Raw genomic sequence first — 17,317 nt, 5'->3', positions numbered from 1 at the left:
GCAGATCTTGAATGCACTCTCCAAGTGGTAGGCCCCGGAACTAGGGCCATTTCAACCTGGCGTGGCCACCCTCCGTTTGACTGACCCTCGTGGATCATTTAGGAACTATATCGCAAGATTCTTGTCCCATGAAAAGCTACATTGACTGAGTCACGGGTAACAGAGCAAGCCTGTTGGTTCATGGCTCCTTTCATCATGGACCGAACTCTACTTCATGCCAGAGCAGTCATCGAAGAGCTCGGAGACTTCGGACATATAAGATCACCAGCTAAATGTGCCGCGCGGATTGGACAAGCGTTCTCTCAAACCTTGAGTGCGATTACCATCTCGGGCGATGCCATCATGCGCATCCCCGATGTTGAGCGCAACGGGAGAACTTTCAGTGACGGCTGTGGTACATGTTCACCAGATGTACTAGCTCAAGTTTGGGAGGGCTATAGAGGCGCCCGTGGACTGAAACCCACGATACTGCAAATTCGATTCCAAGGTACTCTACCGCTTATACTGTAACACTTGAGTGGTACTCATAATACCAAATAGGAGCGAAGGGCGTGATCTCACTCGATTCGAGACTTCAAGGCGAGAAGCTTTGCTTACGACGGTCAATGATCAAGTTTGAGGGATCAACGGATACAAATGTCGAAATTTGCGGAGCTTCCAATAAACCGCTGCCTATGTATTTGAATCGCCAAGTCATCAAAATCCTGGAGGACCTGAAAGTCCCAAATGAGCCATTCCTGCGACTACAAGCCGCGGCGGTAGAAGAACTCCGGCAGACCACAGTATCACCTCTTAATGCCTCAACATTTTTCCATAGAAACCGCATTGGGACTGCAGCTAGGCTCTCCTTTCTGATCAAAAAGCTGTTCTATTGGGGGTTTGACTTCATTGAGGACCATTTTTTACGTGACACTCTTGAGACGGCCGTCTTGGTTCAAGTGCGCGAGATCAAATACCGTTCTCGAATTTTGGTTGGAAAGGGGTGGACTTTGTATGGTGCGTCTTGCTTTTTTAACGCGGAGCCTATGTGATCTTATTTTTCTTACCCTCTTGTCTAATCATCAATCTATTTGGCTTCTACTGACAGATTGAATAGGCATCATGGACGAAACTGGTATCTTGAAAGAAAACCAAATATACTGCGCGGCACATCTAGATCATGGCATACAGGTTTTGACAGGCAACGTGGTAATAACCCGGTGTCCTGCTCTTCATCCAGGGGACATTCAAGTAGTCGAAGCCATCAAGGTCCCAGAAGACAATCCTCTGTACTACTTACATAACGTTGTCGTATTCAGTTCATACGGCGACCGTGATCTTCCCTCCAAGCTGAGTGGTGGTGATCTAGATGGCGACCTTTACAACGTCATTTGGGACCCTGACCTCTATCCAAAACAAATATCTCCACCCGCCGACTACCCAATCCCAGAGCCAATCAATATTGGCCGGCCAGTTGAACGTGGAGACATGACCAAACACTTTGTGACTTTCATGGAGAACGACACCCTTGGCATGATTGCAACTCTTCATCAAATATTGGCGGATCAAGCGCCAACGGGAACATTGGACCCTACGTGTATCAAATTGGCTGGACTCCATTCCTCTGCAGTAGATTTTTCCAAGACTGGTATTCCGGTAAATTCCCCGAGTACGCATTGAATCAAGCCTTTTGACATTAATTCCAGGTTTCACGCATGGAGCTACCAAAATATCCCAAGGCCCGACCAGACTTTCAAGCTCCGGGTCCACGTGTGGTCATCGATAAGTGCGTGGGTTTTGAAGCATCAGAGGATCCGATTGATACCCCCATAGAGACTGATGAGATGGATGAAGCCAACAGCTTTGGTCCCCCGCGAATTCGATACTACCCAAGCAATAAGGTTCTAGGAAAACTCTACAGAGCCATCGACGAGCACAAGTTCTTTGCCCAAATACAAAAACAGTCATCACGAGTCGAAAAACAGGATCACTCTTTGATCGAAAGGGTCTGGCAATACGTGTCCAAGAAGGCAGCCTTGATCGAATGGACGCATTACACAGATTTCGCTAAAACGGTCAAAGAGAAGTCAGCCCCCTCTTCTCTTCGACCCCCCTCCTTTCCCCGTATCCAAATCCACTCAGCCAACATCAACTGACTCCTAACCAGCTACGAGGACCTTCTCACAGACACAATGCTCCAATTCGCCTCTCACCCCCACCACCCCGTCTCAGAAATCGAAGTCTTCAGCGGCAGCATCCTGGGCAAAATCGGTTCGCAGTCGAAGCAACAGCGCGAAAATTGCATCACCATGAAAGACAAATTCGACCGCGACGTCCAGTACATCACCAGCTGGATCACGCACGGCGACGACAAAGACGGGAGTACGGAAGCGTTGGAGCGCTCGCTTGCCTGTCTGTGGGTCGGTATGAGAGAAAGGGGGTTCAGGCAGAAAGTCGGGGACCTGGTCAGCTTTAGGTGGATTGCGGCTGCTGTGTGCTTGAAGGAGGTGGAGAGGTTGGGTGGAGGGGATAAGGCGGGTGTGGGTTGGAAAGGGGATCAGGTGGCGCTGGGGTGGAAGGAGTCGGAGGGGGTGAATGGGTTAATGGGGAGTATGGGGGCACTTACGCTGTGAGAGATGGTTGATGTCGTTTGTTCTTTCGCTGTGATAAAGACGACACGGGATCAACGTATGCGTGAGGAACATGCTATGCTAGTCGAAATAGAAGGTGGAACATGCACTATAGCAATTACCTGCAAAATGCCCACACTCTCCTCCCCCAGCGTCATTTGTTCGTGCCATCCCATCGCCCTCTCTTGCCTATCCCTCACCCACCCCCTTCCTAGCAGGCTGCTTCAAGCTACGAATACATAAGCGAGATTTACAGTAGCCATGCGGAGGGGAGAAGTGGGGAGAAAAGAGGACTGAGGGTTCAAAAGCCCAGGGAAGGGAGAGCAAAATGCTGTGGGAAGGCTGCGGGAAGAAGAAGACGGAGAAGTAGATGTGGCTACCCTATTATTTCCCAACATCCCAGGGAGAAGGCTGGTATCATAATTACGACATGACATAAACGTAGAAAAATCTCTCGAATGTCATAACCAGAATAAAAGAGCAGAAGCATATTCGTCTTGTCATGGGGCTCCCCTTTCCTCAACCTACCCCTCCTCCATACCAGTCACCCAGGCTTCCCATCCCTCTCCGTCCCCTTCGCTCCCGGCAACTCCCCCTCCTCAACAACCATGTTACCCGCCAATTCCGGCAGCATATCAATCAACGCCTGACCGACCGGCCAATTACTCGCTTTCGCCACATAATCCTTAAACGATTTCTTCACGTTGATGTAGTTCTGCTTGGGGTCGATATCGTAGATATCTCTTGGGCGGAAAGAGCCTCGGACGTGGACGGTTTCGCATGGGGTCAGCCAGTCGAGAGCGCCGATGTAGAGTTCGGGTTTGGCGATTAGGAGCTCGCGCATGGGGGGCCTGGGATGTTAGTGGTGTTTTTGAGGAGGGGGGTGGTGAGTGAGGGTAGGGGGGGCAAAAGGGGGTTAAAGCGAAGGTCGGAATACGGCCACGCCTTAATATATAGGGGCAGGATAGCGGCAGGCACAAGCTAAGAGCCTTAGCTTTCGGGGCGTTATCCAGGGTTGACCTCCCTAAAAGTGGCTGGATTTGGCGTGGCCGTGTTCCGATAGACCGATTCTCGGAATGAAGGGGGGGAAGGGGTTGGGGAAGGGGGTATTACCAGAGAAGATAGTCAACCCATATCGGATGGGGCACAAAGAGCTGGGTCGACGTCGGTCTCAAGAGGGCGGGGATGTCTGCATAAGTCTCAGGCGTAGGGTGAATTTGCCACTATGCAGGATCGTCAGAGAATGAGAGGTCATCGCGAGGGATGTGGATGGGTGATATTACCCGCATGAACTTGAAGAAACAGTGCATGATCCCTAGCTGGGTGTGCTGGTCTTTGATGTTGAAAGCTTTGGACATATCGTACGCCCACTTCGACAGCGGACTCGTCTCTTCCGGATCTGTGTAGCCGAGAGAGGCAGAGATATCGACGTCAGGCTGGCCGATAATATCATCGGGGGTTTTCCCATTGACGATCTCGTATTTGGCGTGGCTTAGGAAGGCGCTATAAGCTTGACCTAAGGGTTCGACGGACGGGGTGCTAATGGGCTGGGCAAGATAGAGGGGGAGAGAAAAGTTGTGCAATTGGTGTCCTTGATACACATTGTTGGTATATTGGGTTGTCTGGATCGAGTCTGGCAAATAGATGTTGCTGAAGGAATTGATGGTGTCACCGGTCCTTGTCAAAGAATTTACGTGCTCGGCTTTGGCGTTACGGTCTTCTGATTGCCTACATCAATCATGTTAGACCCAGCGACGGGTCGGAATCGGGGTGGATTACATTAGACGTTCCTCTAACTCATGTATCCTTGTAAGCAATCGTTGGTTCTCTGATTTCAGCTCTGCGCTGATGCTCTCTACGTGGCACCGACAATGAGTCAGTTGTCAAGAGCAAGGAGCTTCAAAAGACGACTGCTTGATGCGATAGGGAGGAATCACCGTGCTCAGACGACACCGTAGGTATGATCGCCTTTATCTTTGTTTTTCCTCTGCCGCGACTTGATGGAATCTGTCCTTTCCGGTCCGCTTTGGATTCATTATGCTCTGATGATGCTGTACTTGGCTTGGGGACTAGTTGGCGAAGGCCTGGGCCCATAGTACTTTCGAAGATGTTGATCGGAAGCCTGAGAGTATGGTCCCGTTGAGCTGAGAGATACTGGATGCTTGTTCTTCGATGGAGGCTATGACAAAGAATGGAGGGGGACCCTCGTGGGGAAAGCCACCACGAGCCGAACGTACGTCCTCAGGAATGTGAAGTAGAGACTCCTTCTTTTATTACGGCTCGGAAAAAAAGATGACAAGGACCGGATTCATGAATGGCATGTGAGAATGGCATGGGATCGATCGGACGGGATGGCATTCTGGATGGAATTGTAGATGGAATATCATACTGGCGGCTTACGTGTGCCAAGCACAGGGATCACGCGCTGTGGGGATCGTCTTCGGAAGCATCGAAATGGCCTCCTAAGTGCAAAAGATGTCGCGTTTGTTGCATTTTTTTCCACATTCGTGGTGGATGTCGGTCAGAAATTGTTCAGAGTCTGCGGAACGCTATGCAAGCCTCAACTCTGCGTCTCGCTGGCTCTGTGGTAGGGGAGGCCATTGCCCCCGGATAGTGTACCTGGGTACAAGTCTTCCAGGTGCATTACCCGTAGCGCTCGGAGGGGGCCTGCAAAGGCTTGGCACAATGGCATCTGCCGCCAAGCCCGCTCAACCTTTTTCTTCCATTTCACATCAAGAGCAGCCGCAATATAAATCATGATCTTGGAGGACGGAGCTTTGGGCTGCGTAGTGGAGCCTGATGGAAGGATGGAGGAATGAGCAGCCTAAAGGAACGCGTGCGGGGGTGTAGCTACAAGAAACATTACGTCGTTTCTCGCATGTCGTAACGAGCGGGAGCCTGCCTAAGCGGAGGACTTCGTGGCCCCAAGGCATCGAAAGGTGCATTTACTGTTAAATGGATTACAATGACGTTCAGAAGAGCACATAAGAATGTTGCATTGTGAAAGCTCTCTCGAATCAGTGTTCAAATTGCCTATCGGGATGGTGGGACTAATCCGACAATTACTCTACCTAACAATGCTCACTACCCTTATCTCAAAACGCATGATCTAGCCTACTCAATGTGAACGAGCAAATGTGAACTTCTTATGCGTCCTTGATGTAGCATCCATTGATCCATCGACCTTTCTGACGTGTAGCCTCATGATGGGCGTCGATCCGATGCTCCCAGCTAGGCAGTGTCTCAGCTTGTGAGCCATGAGGACGATAGTGCCAAGCTGATGGAAACGACTTGAGGTTGTCTTCATCCCCTTCTTTTCCAAGATAATCGAGTCCTCTCCGCTGTCGTGCCGAGAGGTTGATCTGAGCCCACCGGTCGAAGTCGCGCGTCGCCCATAAAGTGCCTGGGATGGCCGAGCGCACGTTCGCCCAATTTCCCGTGTAAGGGGTGGTGTTACATGTGCGATGTGCAAAGGCAACGAGGGTTATCATGTCTCGGGCTTGGATCTTGCAGAGCGCTCGTCCGAGGAAGGTGGAGTGGTGACGAGGCAGGGGCCCGCCACTTGTTTCTGGCTCAAGCCAGAACTGCCCCCGGCCATGAGACCATTGTTCCGGATTATCCGCATAGCCAGCGTTCAGCATTAGGTTGAGGAAGCTGAACTCGCTACTATACATCCACGACAGGTGCGGTATTGCGTCAGAGATAAGGTGTAGCGTGAACGTCTTCAAGTTCACACATGTCTCCGCTATCCAGTGCACCGACTCGCAGAGCTTGCCCTCAAACTGTTGAGCTAGCTTGGCCAAGGCATACCTTCTACCATGGATATCCGCAATTTCGATTGGTTGGTGCATCAGTTGACTGTACTCGAAGTCTACGCTCAGATGCTGAATAATCGCCAGCTTGTTTTTTATATTCGTCAGTAACCGAAGACCTCTTAACGGATTCAGCGACAGATGAATACAAACAGTGCTGTAGAATACTAGAACCGACTCTTGATACACTGTCCGGCAAGTCCGCATAATGCCGTTGGCTGCTATGACATGTCTCTTCGGCTCAATCAGGTCTTTAGCCATTTGGCTGACATGGCGCACGGGGGTATCGCCTAGGGATTCGAAAACATTGCGGTAGATCATCACCCTGATCTCTGCAGGGAGATCGAGAAACCCTAAGCTGGATGGTGTGGGAGTGTGGGTAATGGTCGTCATCCTGGTTTGAGAAGTCGTGTTTCCCATGCTGGCGAAAAGGGGCACTGATTTGCCACAATCTGAGTGGATATGTTTCTTCGTCTCTGGAATGATAAGATGGGAAAAGGAGCGATGGTTTTATATCCCACATCAAGATCATCAGGTAGGAAAATCGCATTGTTGACATGAAAATCATTGTTGATGTGACACTCATTGTTGAGGCCAAAAGCTGGTGTCCTCAGTCAGCCTTTCATTGTGTAGAATTCCAAGCTACTACCGCCCGCAAATTCATAGCTTCTTCCAAAAGAGCGCGATAGACGCACTCCAGGCGATTCAATTGTTATTCAAGTATATAAAATTACCGAATAGAGAGCGCGACAATCTTCTGTTCGCACCATGAAGCCACCAGCTTTTCGATTCTTTTTGCTTTGAATTGGCAACTACAGGGCTTCACAGTTGAAAGGCCACCCAAGCGCAAGTGCGATGAGTCGCCAGCTCTGTCGAATACTGCGAGTCCAGAGCCCTACATAGTTGCAGGACTAGCCTTTCCATTCAAGTGACAAAAGTAAGCAGCTTGCTCCACGCCTCTTTCCATCTAATTCAAGGCCATCATTTCAGAGTCTCCACTCCCAACGCCGTCAAGTTCGTACCACCTAGGCTAGCAACAAACCCTGAATCCTTCTTAATTACCCACTCAAGGGAGCGTGGGACGCCTTGAACACTCCAAGAGACCCTAACCCGAAAAACACTCCCCACATCCGCAGCCTGTGCGAACCACATCCTCAGCTGAAACACGTAGCCCGGCAGATGTACATTATTAACGAACTCCTGGCCGTAGGTGAAAGTGCTGATTGTACTGTGGAGGATCTGAGTATAGTCATCATTGAAGGCGTCCACGCAGATGGTTGTGCTTGGGGGATGCCAGTATCCTTTCATCTGTATGTCGCAGATTTGTTAGTTGATTCGTTGGTGTAGGGAGGGAGTGCAATCGGGTCACGAACTCTGAAGAGACTTTCATCTTCCAAGGGAGTGGACCCAGCGGGTCCTTGTCCGCAAGAACCAGTTACAATTAGCCCAACACCCTGGTTGGTATTATTTTGAGGCGGCGTTAGATCGGTGCTGTTGGCTCCAATTTGATCAGTGCCTATGAATGGCCGCCCTTTCCTGTCAATATGTACATGATATCGCTGGCTCGACACATCATTGATGGTGCCGTATATATCAATCTCAAAGCCTGTATTTATGTCCTGGGTGTTCGAAAAGAAGAACGTGAGCCAGCAGTCATAGTGTGGCGAATGTAGAGGGTCGAGGTACTTCTTGTAATGATAAGTTGGGTCATTGAATGAGGTAGACAGAAAGCTCCCCAATTTGTACATGCCGTGATGCAGATCGTAGATATCTAAACAGAGCGTCGATTGTTCCGGGGCCCAGTAGCCGACTAACTGCGCAGTAGGGTTCGTGTCAGTCAAACTTGTCCTCAAACACAGACACAGATGCACAACGGACCCTCACGCCAATACTTGAATCAATAGGAGTAGAACCAGGGGGTACAGTGCCGCAAGCGACATTGGCTGTAAGCTCGGTGTCATTGATATTGTTGAGGATGCTCAGAGACCTTCCACCGAGAGATCGAAGGCTTGGAAGAGTATTGAGAGGTGATGCGCTGACGGCAAGTAGAAAAAGAGATGTTTGCAGAAAGGCTGCAACGCCGAGGACATATCGCCCTATCATCATACAAGTAAAGCAGTCTTTATGAGCAAGCGATCGTGATGCGTCGTAACATCTCTCACAGGAATCTCTAGAATGCCTAAATGGGAATGAAGGTTCCTTCTTATATGAATGAGAGAACGATACGAGACGACTCGCGCGTATGATTCAGTTCAAGGCATGTTAGTTGCTAGCACGCGCTTCTTGATCTTTCGCGACTGAGTCTAAATCTCGAAAAAGAAACACGGTAACAAGGATGTCTTCCATATACAACGGTGTACGACAGACCGGAGAAATTCTTTAATGGTACGTAGCTAGCTCTGAGAACTAGGTGAGTACCAATCGTCATATCATACCCAACAAGACTTCTAAGACTGTCGGGCGCTGTTCTGTCGCGAGAAAATTTGCAGCTGGGCGCTGGCGTGTAGGGATCTGAGACATTCGGTTTGAAGGTCTACTGACTGGCAGCTCCAAAACCTCAGATGTTGGTGTCTGTTGATTAGGCGCCGCGAAATGCGACATATCAACTTGATCGTTTGGTTCTCTCATGTTGTCTTGTAGCCATTGGTCTGAGGCTATTCTGCCCCAAGAAGAGGACGCCACTCGTCTTCATCCCCATCATTCGTTGGCCGTCGGCCTGGCGACGGCACCCATCCTCTCATCCAGCCAGAGACAGCTTTCCATGTAGTTCTTCCTCTTGAATCCTCAACGAGCATTTCGACCTTCTCGGTCTTCTCCCGATACGCTATGAACTGGAAGATCACATAGGCATCAAGGACTAGGACACCAGCTGCCCCAAGCCAGAAGGGAAGAGTCAGCTTCACCCAAGTGCTTTGATCACTTCCCTCAGGTCCTGCCCAGCCATGACATCCATACGGTCCGTATGAGTCCCAGGCTAATGGGTTTGCGATAATAGCTGCGCTGTAGAAAAAGTTGCCACAAAATGTGGCCACAAACATGTACAGGCTGACACCGGCTGTAGAGCGACGGTTGCTGTTCTTGAGGATTTGAGGGAGGCGAGAACCAAGGTACAGCGCTGTAGACGCCCAGGATAAAACTTGGCCGACCACTTGAGCTTTGGAGGAGATAACGAAAGTACTAATTGGGAGGTCCACGTTTGCCGCCGGAGAAGCTGGTAGACCAGTGGCATTTTTGGCATTTGCGAGAGTTAGGAGATAGCTCTTTGAGTGTTTTGGGCCACGACTGCTCCCTGTAGCGCTGGAGCTGGCAGATGATGAGGCCACAATTGCGTCTTTGTCTTCCAAGTTCCCGTAGTTCGAACGACTGAAATTCTGAGTCTTTGCCAGTATATCTGTTTTTCTTCGAAGCTCTTCAGGTTCAGCCTGCCTCCCGTTCGAAGTGAGGTATTCCGCGTCCTCAGCCACCTCAGAATTAACAGCCTCGCCATTGTTCAAAATCCCATTGGAATGAGAATGACTGTCGCCATCGTCTGGATTAAGTATAATTACCCCCCTCATTCTCCAAGGTTTGATATGGGTGTACCAGCAGAATTGGCTGAAAAGGCATATGTCCACGATGACATAATAGGTAGCTAAGCCGACCTGCCATGAAGCTTGTCCTGTCAATACTGCCCCCGACCAATTCGACACGTCACCCAAAAGCCACACCGCTAGGAAGTATATTGACAATCCTGAGGCGGTTTGTAGCTTGTAGTTCTCATATATTTGTGGTAGTTGAGCAAAAAGCCATGCTATAATGCTGAAAATGCCAAGGGATGTAGAGAGAAACGCGAGTGGAGTCGGCACACATGTATTGAAGGCTGATGATACCCTCTGGAGGTATGGGCTGGCAGGAGAACAGTGGTCTGGTAGGTGGGATTGGAACATCGAGAGGTCCGACGAAAACATGGTGGCGGCAGAGGTTCTCCTGCAATTGGAGTCTGCAAGCCCACCTGCGTGTTGGAGGGAACGAATTTGGCACATTCAAGCTTCGTAGCCTAGATCATCTCATTAGCGACTTAAGGCTCAAGCAGAGGCCGAGGATCGCCTCAAGCTTTGAACTAAATCGAGAGGAGTCGAAAGTATATCATGAAGTAGTGAATGTCACGGTGTCAACTCGACCAAAGAATGGTACAATGTCAGATGTGATCTGAAATGATACGAGTCACAGTAGAATGTCAAAAGATCAATATGGTGATGCAGTCATGACCATAAACAAAGATGAAAGCGGTCATTCGAAGGTAGCGGACCGCTCCTTCCAAAGCTCATCTGCAAAGACATCTTGCATGCGCAGATCGGTTTCCGGAGAAATGAGAGGATAGGCTGACATGCCAGCACAGAGAGCGCCTATGACTTCGCCATAATGAAGCCTATCGACCAAAGAAGGTCAGAAGGACTCGGCGATGCTCGGGGATGGATGACTACATCAGGTCGATAAGAAAGCCAGCTGATAAGAGATTTGGTTAAAGCGACATAGGTGTGCACCTAGTGAGGCTCTACAAAAAGCAGCTAGCCGGAAGAGCTATTGCCTTTCGTTGTAGCTTGAAATTGTCTTTGTATTCATTATCCCACAAGCACAGTACATTTCGCCATGAGTCTTCTCCAGCCCTGTTACATAAAGTCTCATCTTCTGTTGCGTAACTTTACGCACGGTCTTGTATTTCCGTCGCAGTCTGTTTGTAATTACCACCGTCGCCCGAGTAAGGAGGCCTGAAGGCCACAGTTCAGCGCTGGTACAATGATGGATTAAGATAGTTCTCACCTACCTAGCCAGGTTCTTCCCAGCAACAATGGCCGCTGAGCCCACTGCATACGCCCCCAAGAGCTGCCTCCAGCTTCCGCTCTGACCGGCTGCAAGAGCAACAAGATCATAGACCATACACCCCCCGAAAATCCAATCGCTCGCTGCGCTGGCCAGTCCAAACCCAACAGCTGTAACGACCTTGACTGGCAACGTCGCCGGGACGTCCTTGAAGTATGCAACACTCCCGTTGTGAACCAGATCCAACACCCCGATTCCGGCAAAGCTCTTGGCCACAACATGTGTGAGAATGGAAGTCCAAGAATTGGTCCTCATGGGTTCGAGCTTGCCAAACACATAGTATAGCTGTGACAGGCTGTTCACCACCACAAATATATTGGACAGCTTCAGCTGCTCTGCGTTCCAGAAGAACATCCAAGTCCCGATGCAGATATTTCCCAGGGCGTAATATGGAACATAATTGGCCATCTCATCCAACTCTCTTCTATCGACTGGCTTGTTTGAGTCAAGTTTGTACAGACGGTACATCCATGCAAGCTGAAATAGCTGTTGAGGGGCGAAAAAGCCGGCGATGAAGAAGGGCTGAGGAGACCAGAAAGAGATGTTCTGATCATTGATATCTTTCATATTCGGGGTCGAGAACATGCCATACTGCTGCAAAGCGAAGTCGTAGAGGAAAGAAGTCGGGGCCTGCAGATGTGAGCTTGCATCCAAAGAACGATGGAGACGAACGTACCAGCCATTTTGCGGTGGAGTGTGAGATACCCATGTTGAGGGCTAGTGTGGGCAAAGAGTATTGAGTACTACCTAACGGAGGTTATTCGCGCTATTAAGTACATCATGAGCTCTCAGCTGCAGCTACCTCATCACCGGTCAGTGTCGTCATTATTGTTGTCTGGAGCCGGGGGAATCTCGGACCGAAAGAGAATACGAAAACGGTCTAGAACGTCCATAGGTTGTCGACGCACTGAAGTCTCGCCAGTTGGAGAATGAGGGACCTGCAACGGCTTCTTTCTGGAAAATACTCAAAGGAGACTTGAACATTGCAATGCCAAGGTTGCTGCAGCAGATATTCCCGAAAACCCACCGGATACAACTCGACCCACCTACAGCGCCTGTACTCGTGGCACATGGATGGTCGACGTGGAAGCTAGGCATGCAAGAACGGTATCTGTCAAAAAGCAGCAACCATGTTAGGACAACGCGATCCATCTGCATATGCTAGTTCCTGCAGAAGTCGTCTTGCTATCATTGTGCACACATCAGCGGCTTCTGCGCAGGGTCCAGAACCTGTCGATCCGCTGAAAGCTTACTGCAAACCCCCCACCAAGGCTGAATGGGGAATACGCTTTGAAGCCATCGCGTTTTCCCAAAGCAGTAAAGCAATGAGAACTTGGTGAGATTAGCTCTCAACACCGTCTATACAGCGCAAAGCCCGTGCCTTCCCTTTGTCAATCATGGCGGGGCACAACGTCATACCTGGACTGATGGAAATAGCGGGAGATATGCGGCGATGTCAACAACCTAGGTCCGACTCCAGCCTATATAAGGTCAACTTTCTCGCTGGAACGAAAGCCTCATCAACCCGGAAACGCTTCGATTATTCATATCACAACTATTACTAGTCTTCTTAAATTAATCAATTTTCTTTACAATGGCACCAGAGGTCCCCAAAACCCACAAAGCCGCCGTCTTCAAAGAAGCAGGCAAACCCCTCGTCATCGAGGATGTCGAAACGCCCCAGCCAAAAGAGGGCCAAGTCCTAGTCAAGGTCCTCGCATGTGGCGTCTGTCACTCCGACATGATGGTACAGCAAGGAGCCATCAACTCTCTGTAAACCAAACACGCCCTCAATCAACCCTTCTCGGTCTAACAATTCCTCAGGCCCCGAATCCCAGGCCACGAACTGATCGGTGACGTCGCCTCTATCGGACCTAGCGAGTCGAAATGGAAAGTCGGCGATAGAGTCGGCGGGCCCTGGCACGGTGGCCACTGCGGTAAGCCCGTCCACCTACCTTCTAACCAAAACCCGTCGTACCCCATATCTCCCCTTCTTGAACCCCACTCACCTCCCTCCCCGTTCAGGAACATGCAAATACTGCACTCGCGGCACCAACCAAGTCTGCCTCACACAATCGATCAACGGCGTCAGCCTCGACGGCGGATACGCCCAATACGTGCTCCTGCGCACTGAAGCCGTCGTCCGCGTCCCCGCCACCCTCTCCCCCGTCGACTACGCCCCCTTCCTTTGCGCAGGCGTCACCGTCTTCAACAGCATGCGGCACATGTCCATCCCCGCTGGTGCGCTTGTCGCAGTCCAAGGGCTCGGCGGGCTCGGACATCTAGCAGTCCAGTATGCGGCGAAAATGGGATATAAAGTCGTTGTGCTATCCAGCGGAGGCGGCAAGGAAGCTTTCGCGCGGGAGCTGGGCGCGAGCGAGTATGTGGACGGCAGCAAAGTGGGGCACGCGGAGGCGTTGCAGGAGATGGGTGGCGCGGCGATGATCGTCAGCACGGCGCCGAATCCGGAGGTGCTGGGGCAGTTGCAGGGCGGGTTGGAGAGAATGGGGAAGTTGTTGATTCTTAGTCGTGAGTGCGCCTAAGGGTTCTCCAGCTCTTGCGGTGGGGTAAAAGCTGACGCCTCTACAGCATCCGGCGAAGCAACAATCAACACCATGCCCCTCGTAGTCCAAGGGCAAACGATCGCAGGCTGGCCGTCCGGGCACGCCAAGGACTCGGAGGAGGCTATCGAATTCGCAAGTAAAAACGGCATCAAATGTCTGGTCGAGTCGTTCCCGTTGGAGAAAGCGAATGAAGCCTTCGACGCCATGGCAAGCGGGAAGGTGAGATTTAGGGCTGTGTTGACGATGTGAAGGCATGGGCCTTTGACGGAGGGGGGAGGAAGGAAGGACAGACAGACAAGGTGCAGGCGATATCCCTTGGATTGACCCAACGATGTTCGCGCATCATCAGCGACGCTACCACGAAATGATCAAGACCTGGTTGGAAACACTCGTCGTTCATGCTGTCAGGTAGCTAGCTAGCATACAAGCCCCTTCCCCCTGCCCTCCCCTCCCCTCCCTCTTTCCACCTCCCACTCATCGCCTAAACGATAGCAGTATAACTAACAAAAACAACCAAATGCACAACAGCCACACAGCTCACCAACAACCCTTCCAACCCTCCATCCCCACCTTCCCCTCCTTGCCCCTCCCCCTCCCCCTTGCCCTGCCCTCCCCCACCGCGGGCAAAGTCAGGATCAAAAACCTCCAGCCTACCCTTCTTCTGCCAATAAAACCCGCCAAAATGAAACCTTGCCACCAAATTCCCCGTCGCTGTATCCACACACAGTAAATCGGTGGAGCGTTTACGAAATTGCCAGGTCAGATTCCTCCCACTCCCCCTTCCCAGCGCTCCTTGCCCTGCCTGCCCCCCAGCAGTACCAGCGGGGTCGGTTGCGGAGGAGGAGGAGGAGGAGGAGGAGAAGGGGGAGGGTAAAGTAAAATTATACCTCGACTTCAGCTTCCCCGTGGTGGTGAGCGGGACGTCCTGGCCATCAACACAGGTGTCGATGCGCGTGGTGAGGGCATGGTAGCTTATCGTCCCCACCGTGCGCCCTTTATCGCCTTTCCCCTTGCCCTTCACAGCCTTGCCGTCGCCTTCACCTCTAGTGCTGCCAGGGTCAGAGATGATGATGTGCGGTTTTGTCATCTTGATGTGCGCGGTATAGATCGGTTCCTCGGCGTCTGGGTGGGGCAGGATGTGCATGTTGTTGCCGATCCAGTTTGTGTATTTGATGGGTAGGGTGAGGAGGGGGGTTGGTGTGTGGTGAGGTTGCAGAGCGTAAGTAGGCGCGGAGTTGGTTGTGTCGGGAGTGGTTTCAGAGGCTGGAAGGGATTGTTTTTGGTCAGATGAGAAGGCGTGTGATTTGGAAGGATTGGAGGCGGAAAATGGTGGTGGTGGGTCTGATGTGGTGAGAGATTCTTCGTCGTCGTCGAAAACTTTGAATTTGTCGTCGGTGAGGTTCTGCATGGTCCAATCCTTAGGGTATTCTTCGTTCGCGGTGGTGGTGGTCGTCATGGTGTTCGCCTTTGAGTAATTTGTAGGTGGATAATTCTGCGTTTTGGTGGAAGTGAGATTGCCGTATATGAATGAAGCGAGTCAATGGTTTACAAGCTTGGCCCGGACACATTTTGACTTATATAATGCTACGGAGGCTGGTTATGTTTCCGGCTTGACGTATGCTGAGCCGTGCAATCAGCCTCGCCAACATCATCAAAGGTTGGTACACGCTAACCGTATTTGGTCGGACCGTGCGCTCGGTCTCTGATTGGTCAACCAGATCCTGTGAGCTACGTCATACGATGATCTTCAATGTCACTCCCCTGAGTATAATGCCACAACAGCCTCTACTCGGAGATCCGCAGGCGGTAAGCTGAGTATTGCTTTAACAAGTATTTAACACAGCCTCAAGATCAATCTCTTCATAATGGTAAAGGTGAAAGCGAACGGTTTTCGTAGTGCGTATCCCGTAGAAGAATTGAAAACATGGTAGGTGTACCAAGTTCATTGGGCTGCGATGCGTGCCGCAAAAGAAAGAAGAAGGTGAGACCAGATACATATGCATACAACGAGTCCTTACCCTGATTGGCGCTCTAGTGCGACGCGACCACTGATGGATGCTCCTGGTGTCGTAAAATAAACATTCCGTGCGTGGGATATGGCCAGAAGCGGTACTTGTTCAAGAACGAGGCTCCCAAGCTAAAGCAACGGTATGACGATCATGCACCTCTAGTCAAGAAGACCAATGGTCAGTCCAACCCACAGCAGCAATGGGGCTTCATGCTAGGGCTGGTCCGAGAGCCCACGAGTGATCTCGATAGACTCACTCAAGCCTTCGTGAGCAAGGCGTCTCCCTCCATTGATATAAGCCATCAGTTGGTCATGAACTTCGGAGGATTCTTGGCCGAAGTCCCGAGGCGCCTTGGGGTGAACGAGGCGCTTGATGCAGCTGCAGGTGTGCTGGTTACCGCTTATGCAGGCTACTGTGCAGGTGATTTGAATCCGAGTGCCAAAACACTGGTCAAACATTCCCACGCTCTCAGCAGCTTAGCGATTTGTTTGAATGATCCTGTTAAGGCTCGATCATCGGAGACACTTTGCGCAGTCATGTTGCTGTCAATCTGCCAGGTCAGTACATCATCGTCATTAATTAGCCTACACTCATTCCGTCTCGCAGGTCTTCATGCGAAATACAGACCTCACAGTGAATCATTACGTTGGTGCGTCGGAAATAATCAAGCATCGAGGTTTCTCTGGGCCGCAAGATGATTTTGAGCGTCTGCTGCTAGCCACCTTGAAAGGTCCTGTGGTATGTCTGTTACCTGTCATCAAGTCTGGGAACTTGATTGACTTCTTTAGGTAATCAACGCGCTTTTCGATAGCAGGATTCAATTTACGCCACACGAGTGGCAAAATCTTGTCCTGATGGGAATGGACATTAGTACCATTGATGGGGATCTAATATTCTGTCTGGCTCAGGTCCCTAGTTTAATGTCGCGTGTCGAAGGAGCGCGTTTTCAGCATATTATTCCGAGAGACAATACCGGCGATATCCAGTCAGACATCTTATGTCTCTTGGTTGAGTACCAGATAATCCTTGGAAAACTCAGGGACAGATGGGAGAGGACCAAGCAGAACATAGTGCCCGCAGGCTTCGATTCCTACGAAGCGCGACGGCTGCTTCACTGCCACCACGCCCGCATGCTTGCTTTTGGCTTGTCAGTCGGCATACTTGTCAATTGTCTTCGAAAGAATTTGAATCGAGCAAGCCAAGTATCCATCAGCCAAGAATCAAGTCAAATGTCCGAAGAGATCGTTGAGCTCGCACAAATGCTCGTTGTGTATCGACCACTTGGAAGCATTGTTTTTGGATTCTTCCTCGGAATTGCCTGGATTGGCGCATCTGATCCGGAACTGAAGGAAAAGATTGAAACCATCGGGATGGTTTATGGTGAGGACATGTACAGTGCCAAAAATTCTCGGTCAGTTCAAGACGAAATGGTAATGTGCCTTGAGCGGTTCGCTCTCTCATGA

At 50.7% G+C, this 17,317-nt stretch overlaps 8 protein-coding genes across 8 annotated transcripts; 3 read left to right on the top strand and 5 right to left on the bottom strand.

The window, feature by feature from the left end:
* Positions 1-195: 195 nt before the first annotated feature.
* KY384_005049 (uncharacterized protein) lies at positions 196-2,135 on the top strand (the record flags this gene model as incomplete). Its single annotated transcript, XM_044813551.1, has 4 exons — positions 196-487; positions 541-996; positions 1,097-1,635; positions 1,686-2,135. 4 exons carry the CDS (start codon positions 196-198, stop codon positions 2,133-2,135), a joined length of 1,737 nt encoding a protein of 578 aa, XP_044669829.1.
* An 897-nt stretch (positions 2,136-3,032) lies between these two features.
* KY384_005048 (uncharacterized protein) lies at positions 3,033-3,453 on the bottom strand (the record flags this gene model as incomplete). Its single annotated transcript, XM_044813550.1, has 2 exons — positions 3,033-3,060; positions 3,158-3,453. 2 exons carry the CDS (start codon positions 3,451-3,453, stop codon positions 3,033-3,035), a joined length of 324 nt encoding a protein of 107 aa, XP_044669828.1.
* Positions 3,454-5,755: 2,302 nt separating this feature from the next.
* Positions 5,756-6,814, bottom strand: KY384_005047 (uncharacterized protein; the record flags this gene model as incomplete). Its single annotated transcript, XM_044813549.1, has 2 exons — positions 5,756-6,331; positions 6,368-6,814. 2 exons carry the CDS (start codon positions 6,812-6,814, stop codon positions 5,756-5,758), a joined length of 1,023 nt encoding a protein of 340 aa, XP_044669827.1.
* A 588-nt stretch (positions 6,815-7,402) lies between these two features.
* On the bottom strand, positions 7,403-9,978 carry KY384_005046 (uncharacterized protein; the record flags this gene model as incomplete). The annotated part of the gene is made up of 5 exons (XM_044813548.1): positions 7,403-7,660; positions 7,861-8,235; positions 8,300-8,517; positions 8,857-9,054; positions 9,099-9,978. The coding sequence occupies 5 exons, from the start codon at positions 9,976-9,978 to the stop codon at positions 7,403-7,405; spliced, it is 1,929 nt and encodes a 642-aa protein (XP_044669826.1).
* A 977-nt stretch (positions 9,979-10,955) lies between these two features.
* On the bottom strand, positions 10,956-11,848 carry KY384_005045 (uncharacterized protein; the record flags this gene model as incomplete). The annotated part of the gene is made up of 2 exons (XM_044813547.1): positions 10,956-11,067; positions 11,226-11,848. The coding sequence occupies 2 exons, from the start codon at positions 11,846-11,848 to the stop codon at positions 10,956-10,958; spliced, it is 735 nt and encodes a 244-aa protein (XP_044669825.1).
* A 1,027-nt stretch (positions 11,849-12,875) lies between these two features.
* On the top strand, positions 12,876-14,094 carry KY384_005044 (uncharacterized protein; the record flags this gene model as incomplete). Its single annotated transcript, XM_044813546.1, has 3 exons — positions 12,876-13,054; positions 13,164-13,810; positions 13,871-14,094. The coding sequence occupies 3 exons, from the start codon at positions 12,876-12,878 to the stop codon at positions 14,092-14,094; spliced, it is 1,050 nt and encodes a 349-aa protein (XP_044669824.1).
* A 232-nt stretch (positions 14,095-14,326) lies between these two features.
* KY384_005043 (uncharacterized protein) lies at positions 14,327-15,301 on the bottom strand (the record flags this gene model as incomplete). Its single annotated transcript, XM_044813545.1, has 1 exon — positions 14,327-15,301. One exon carries the CDS (start codon positions 15,299-15,301, stop codon positions 14,327-14,329), a length of 975 nt encoding a protein of 324 aa, XP_044669823.1.
* Positions 15,302-15,615: 314 nt separating this feature from the next.
* KY384_005042 (uncharacterized protein) lies at positions 15,616-17,317 on the top strand (the record flags this gene model as incomplete). The annotated part of the gene is made up of 4 exons (XM_044813544.1): positions 15,616-15,651; positions 15,881-16,303; positions 16,461-16,592; positions 16,643-17,317. The coding sequence occupies 4 exons, from the start codon at positions 15,616-15,618 to the stop codon at positions 17,315-17,317; spliced, it is 1,266 nt and encodes a 421-aa protein (XP_044669822.1).

The sequence above is a fragment of the Bacidia gigantensis genome, assembly GCF_019456465.1.
Source record: "Bacidia gigantensis strain McMullin 20006 chromosome Unknown contig_244, whole genome shotgun sequence".
Lineage (NCBI taxonomy): Eukaryota > Fungi > Ascomycota > Lecanoromycetes > Lecanorales > Ramalinaceae > Bacidia > Bacidia gigantensis.
The sequence above is the reverse complement of the archived record's forward strand: the minus strand, read 5'-3'. Positions and strand labels throughout refer to the sequence as shown.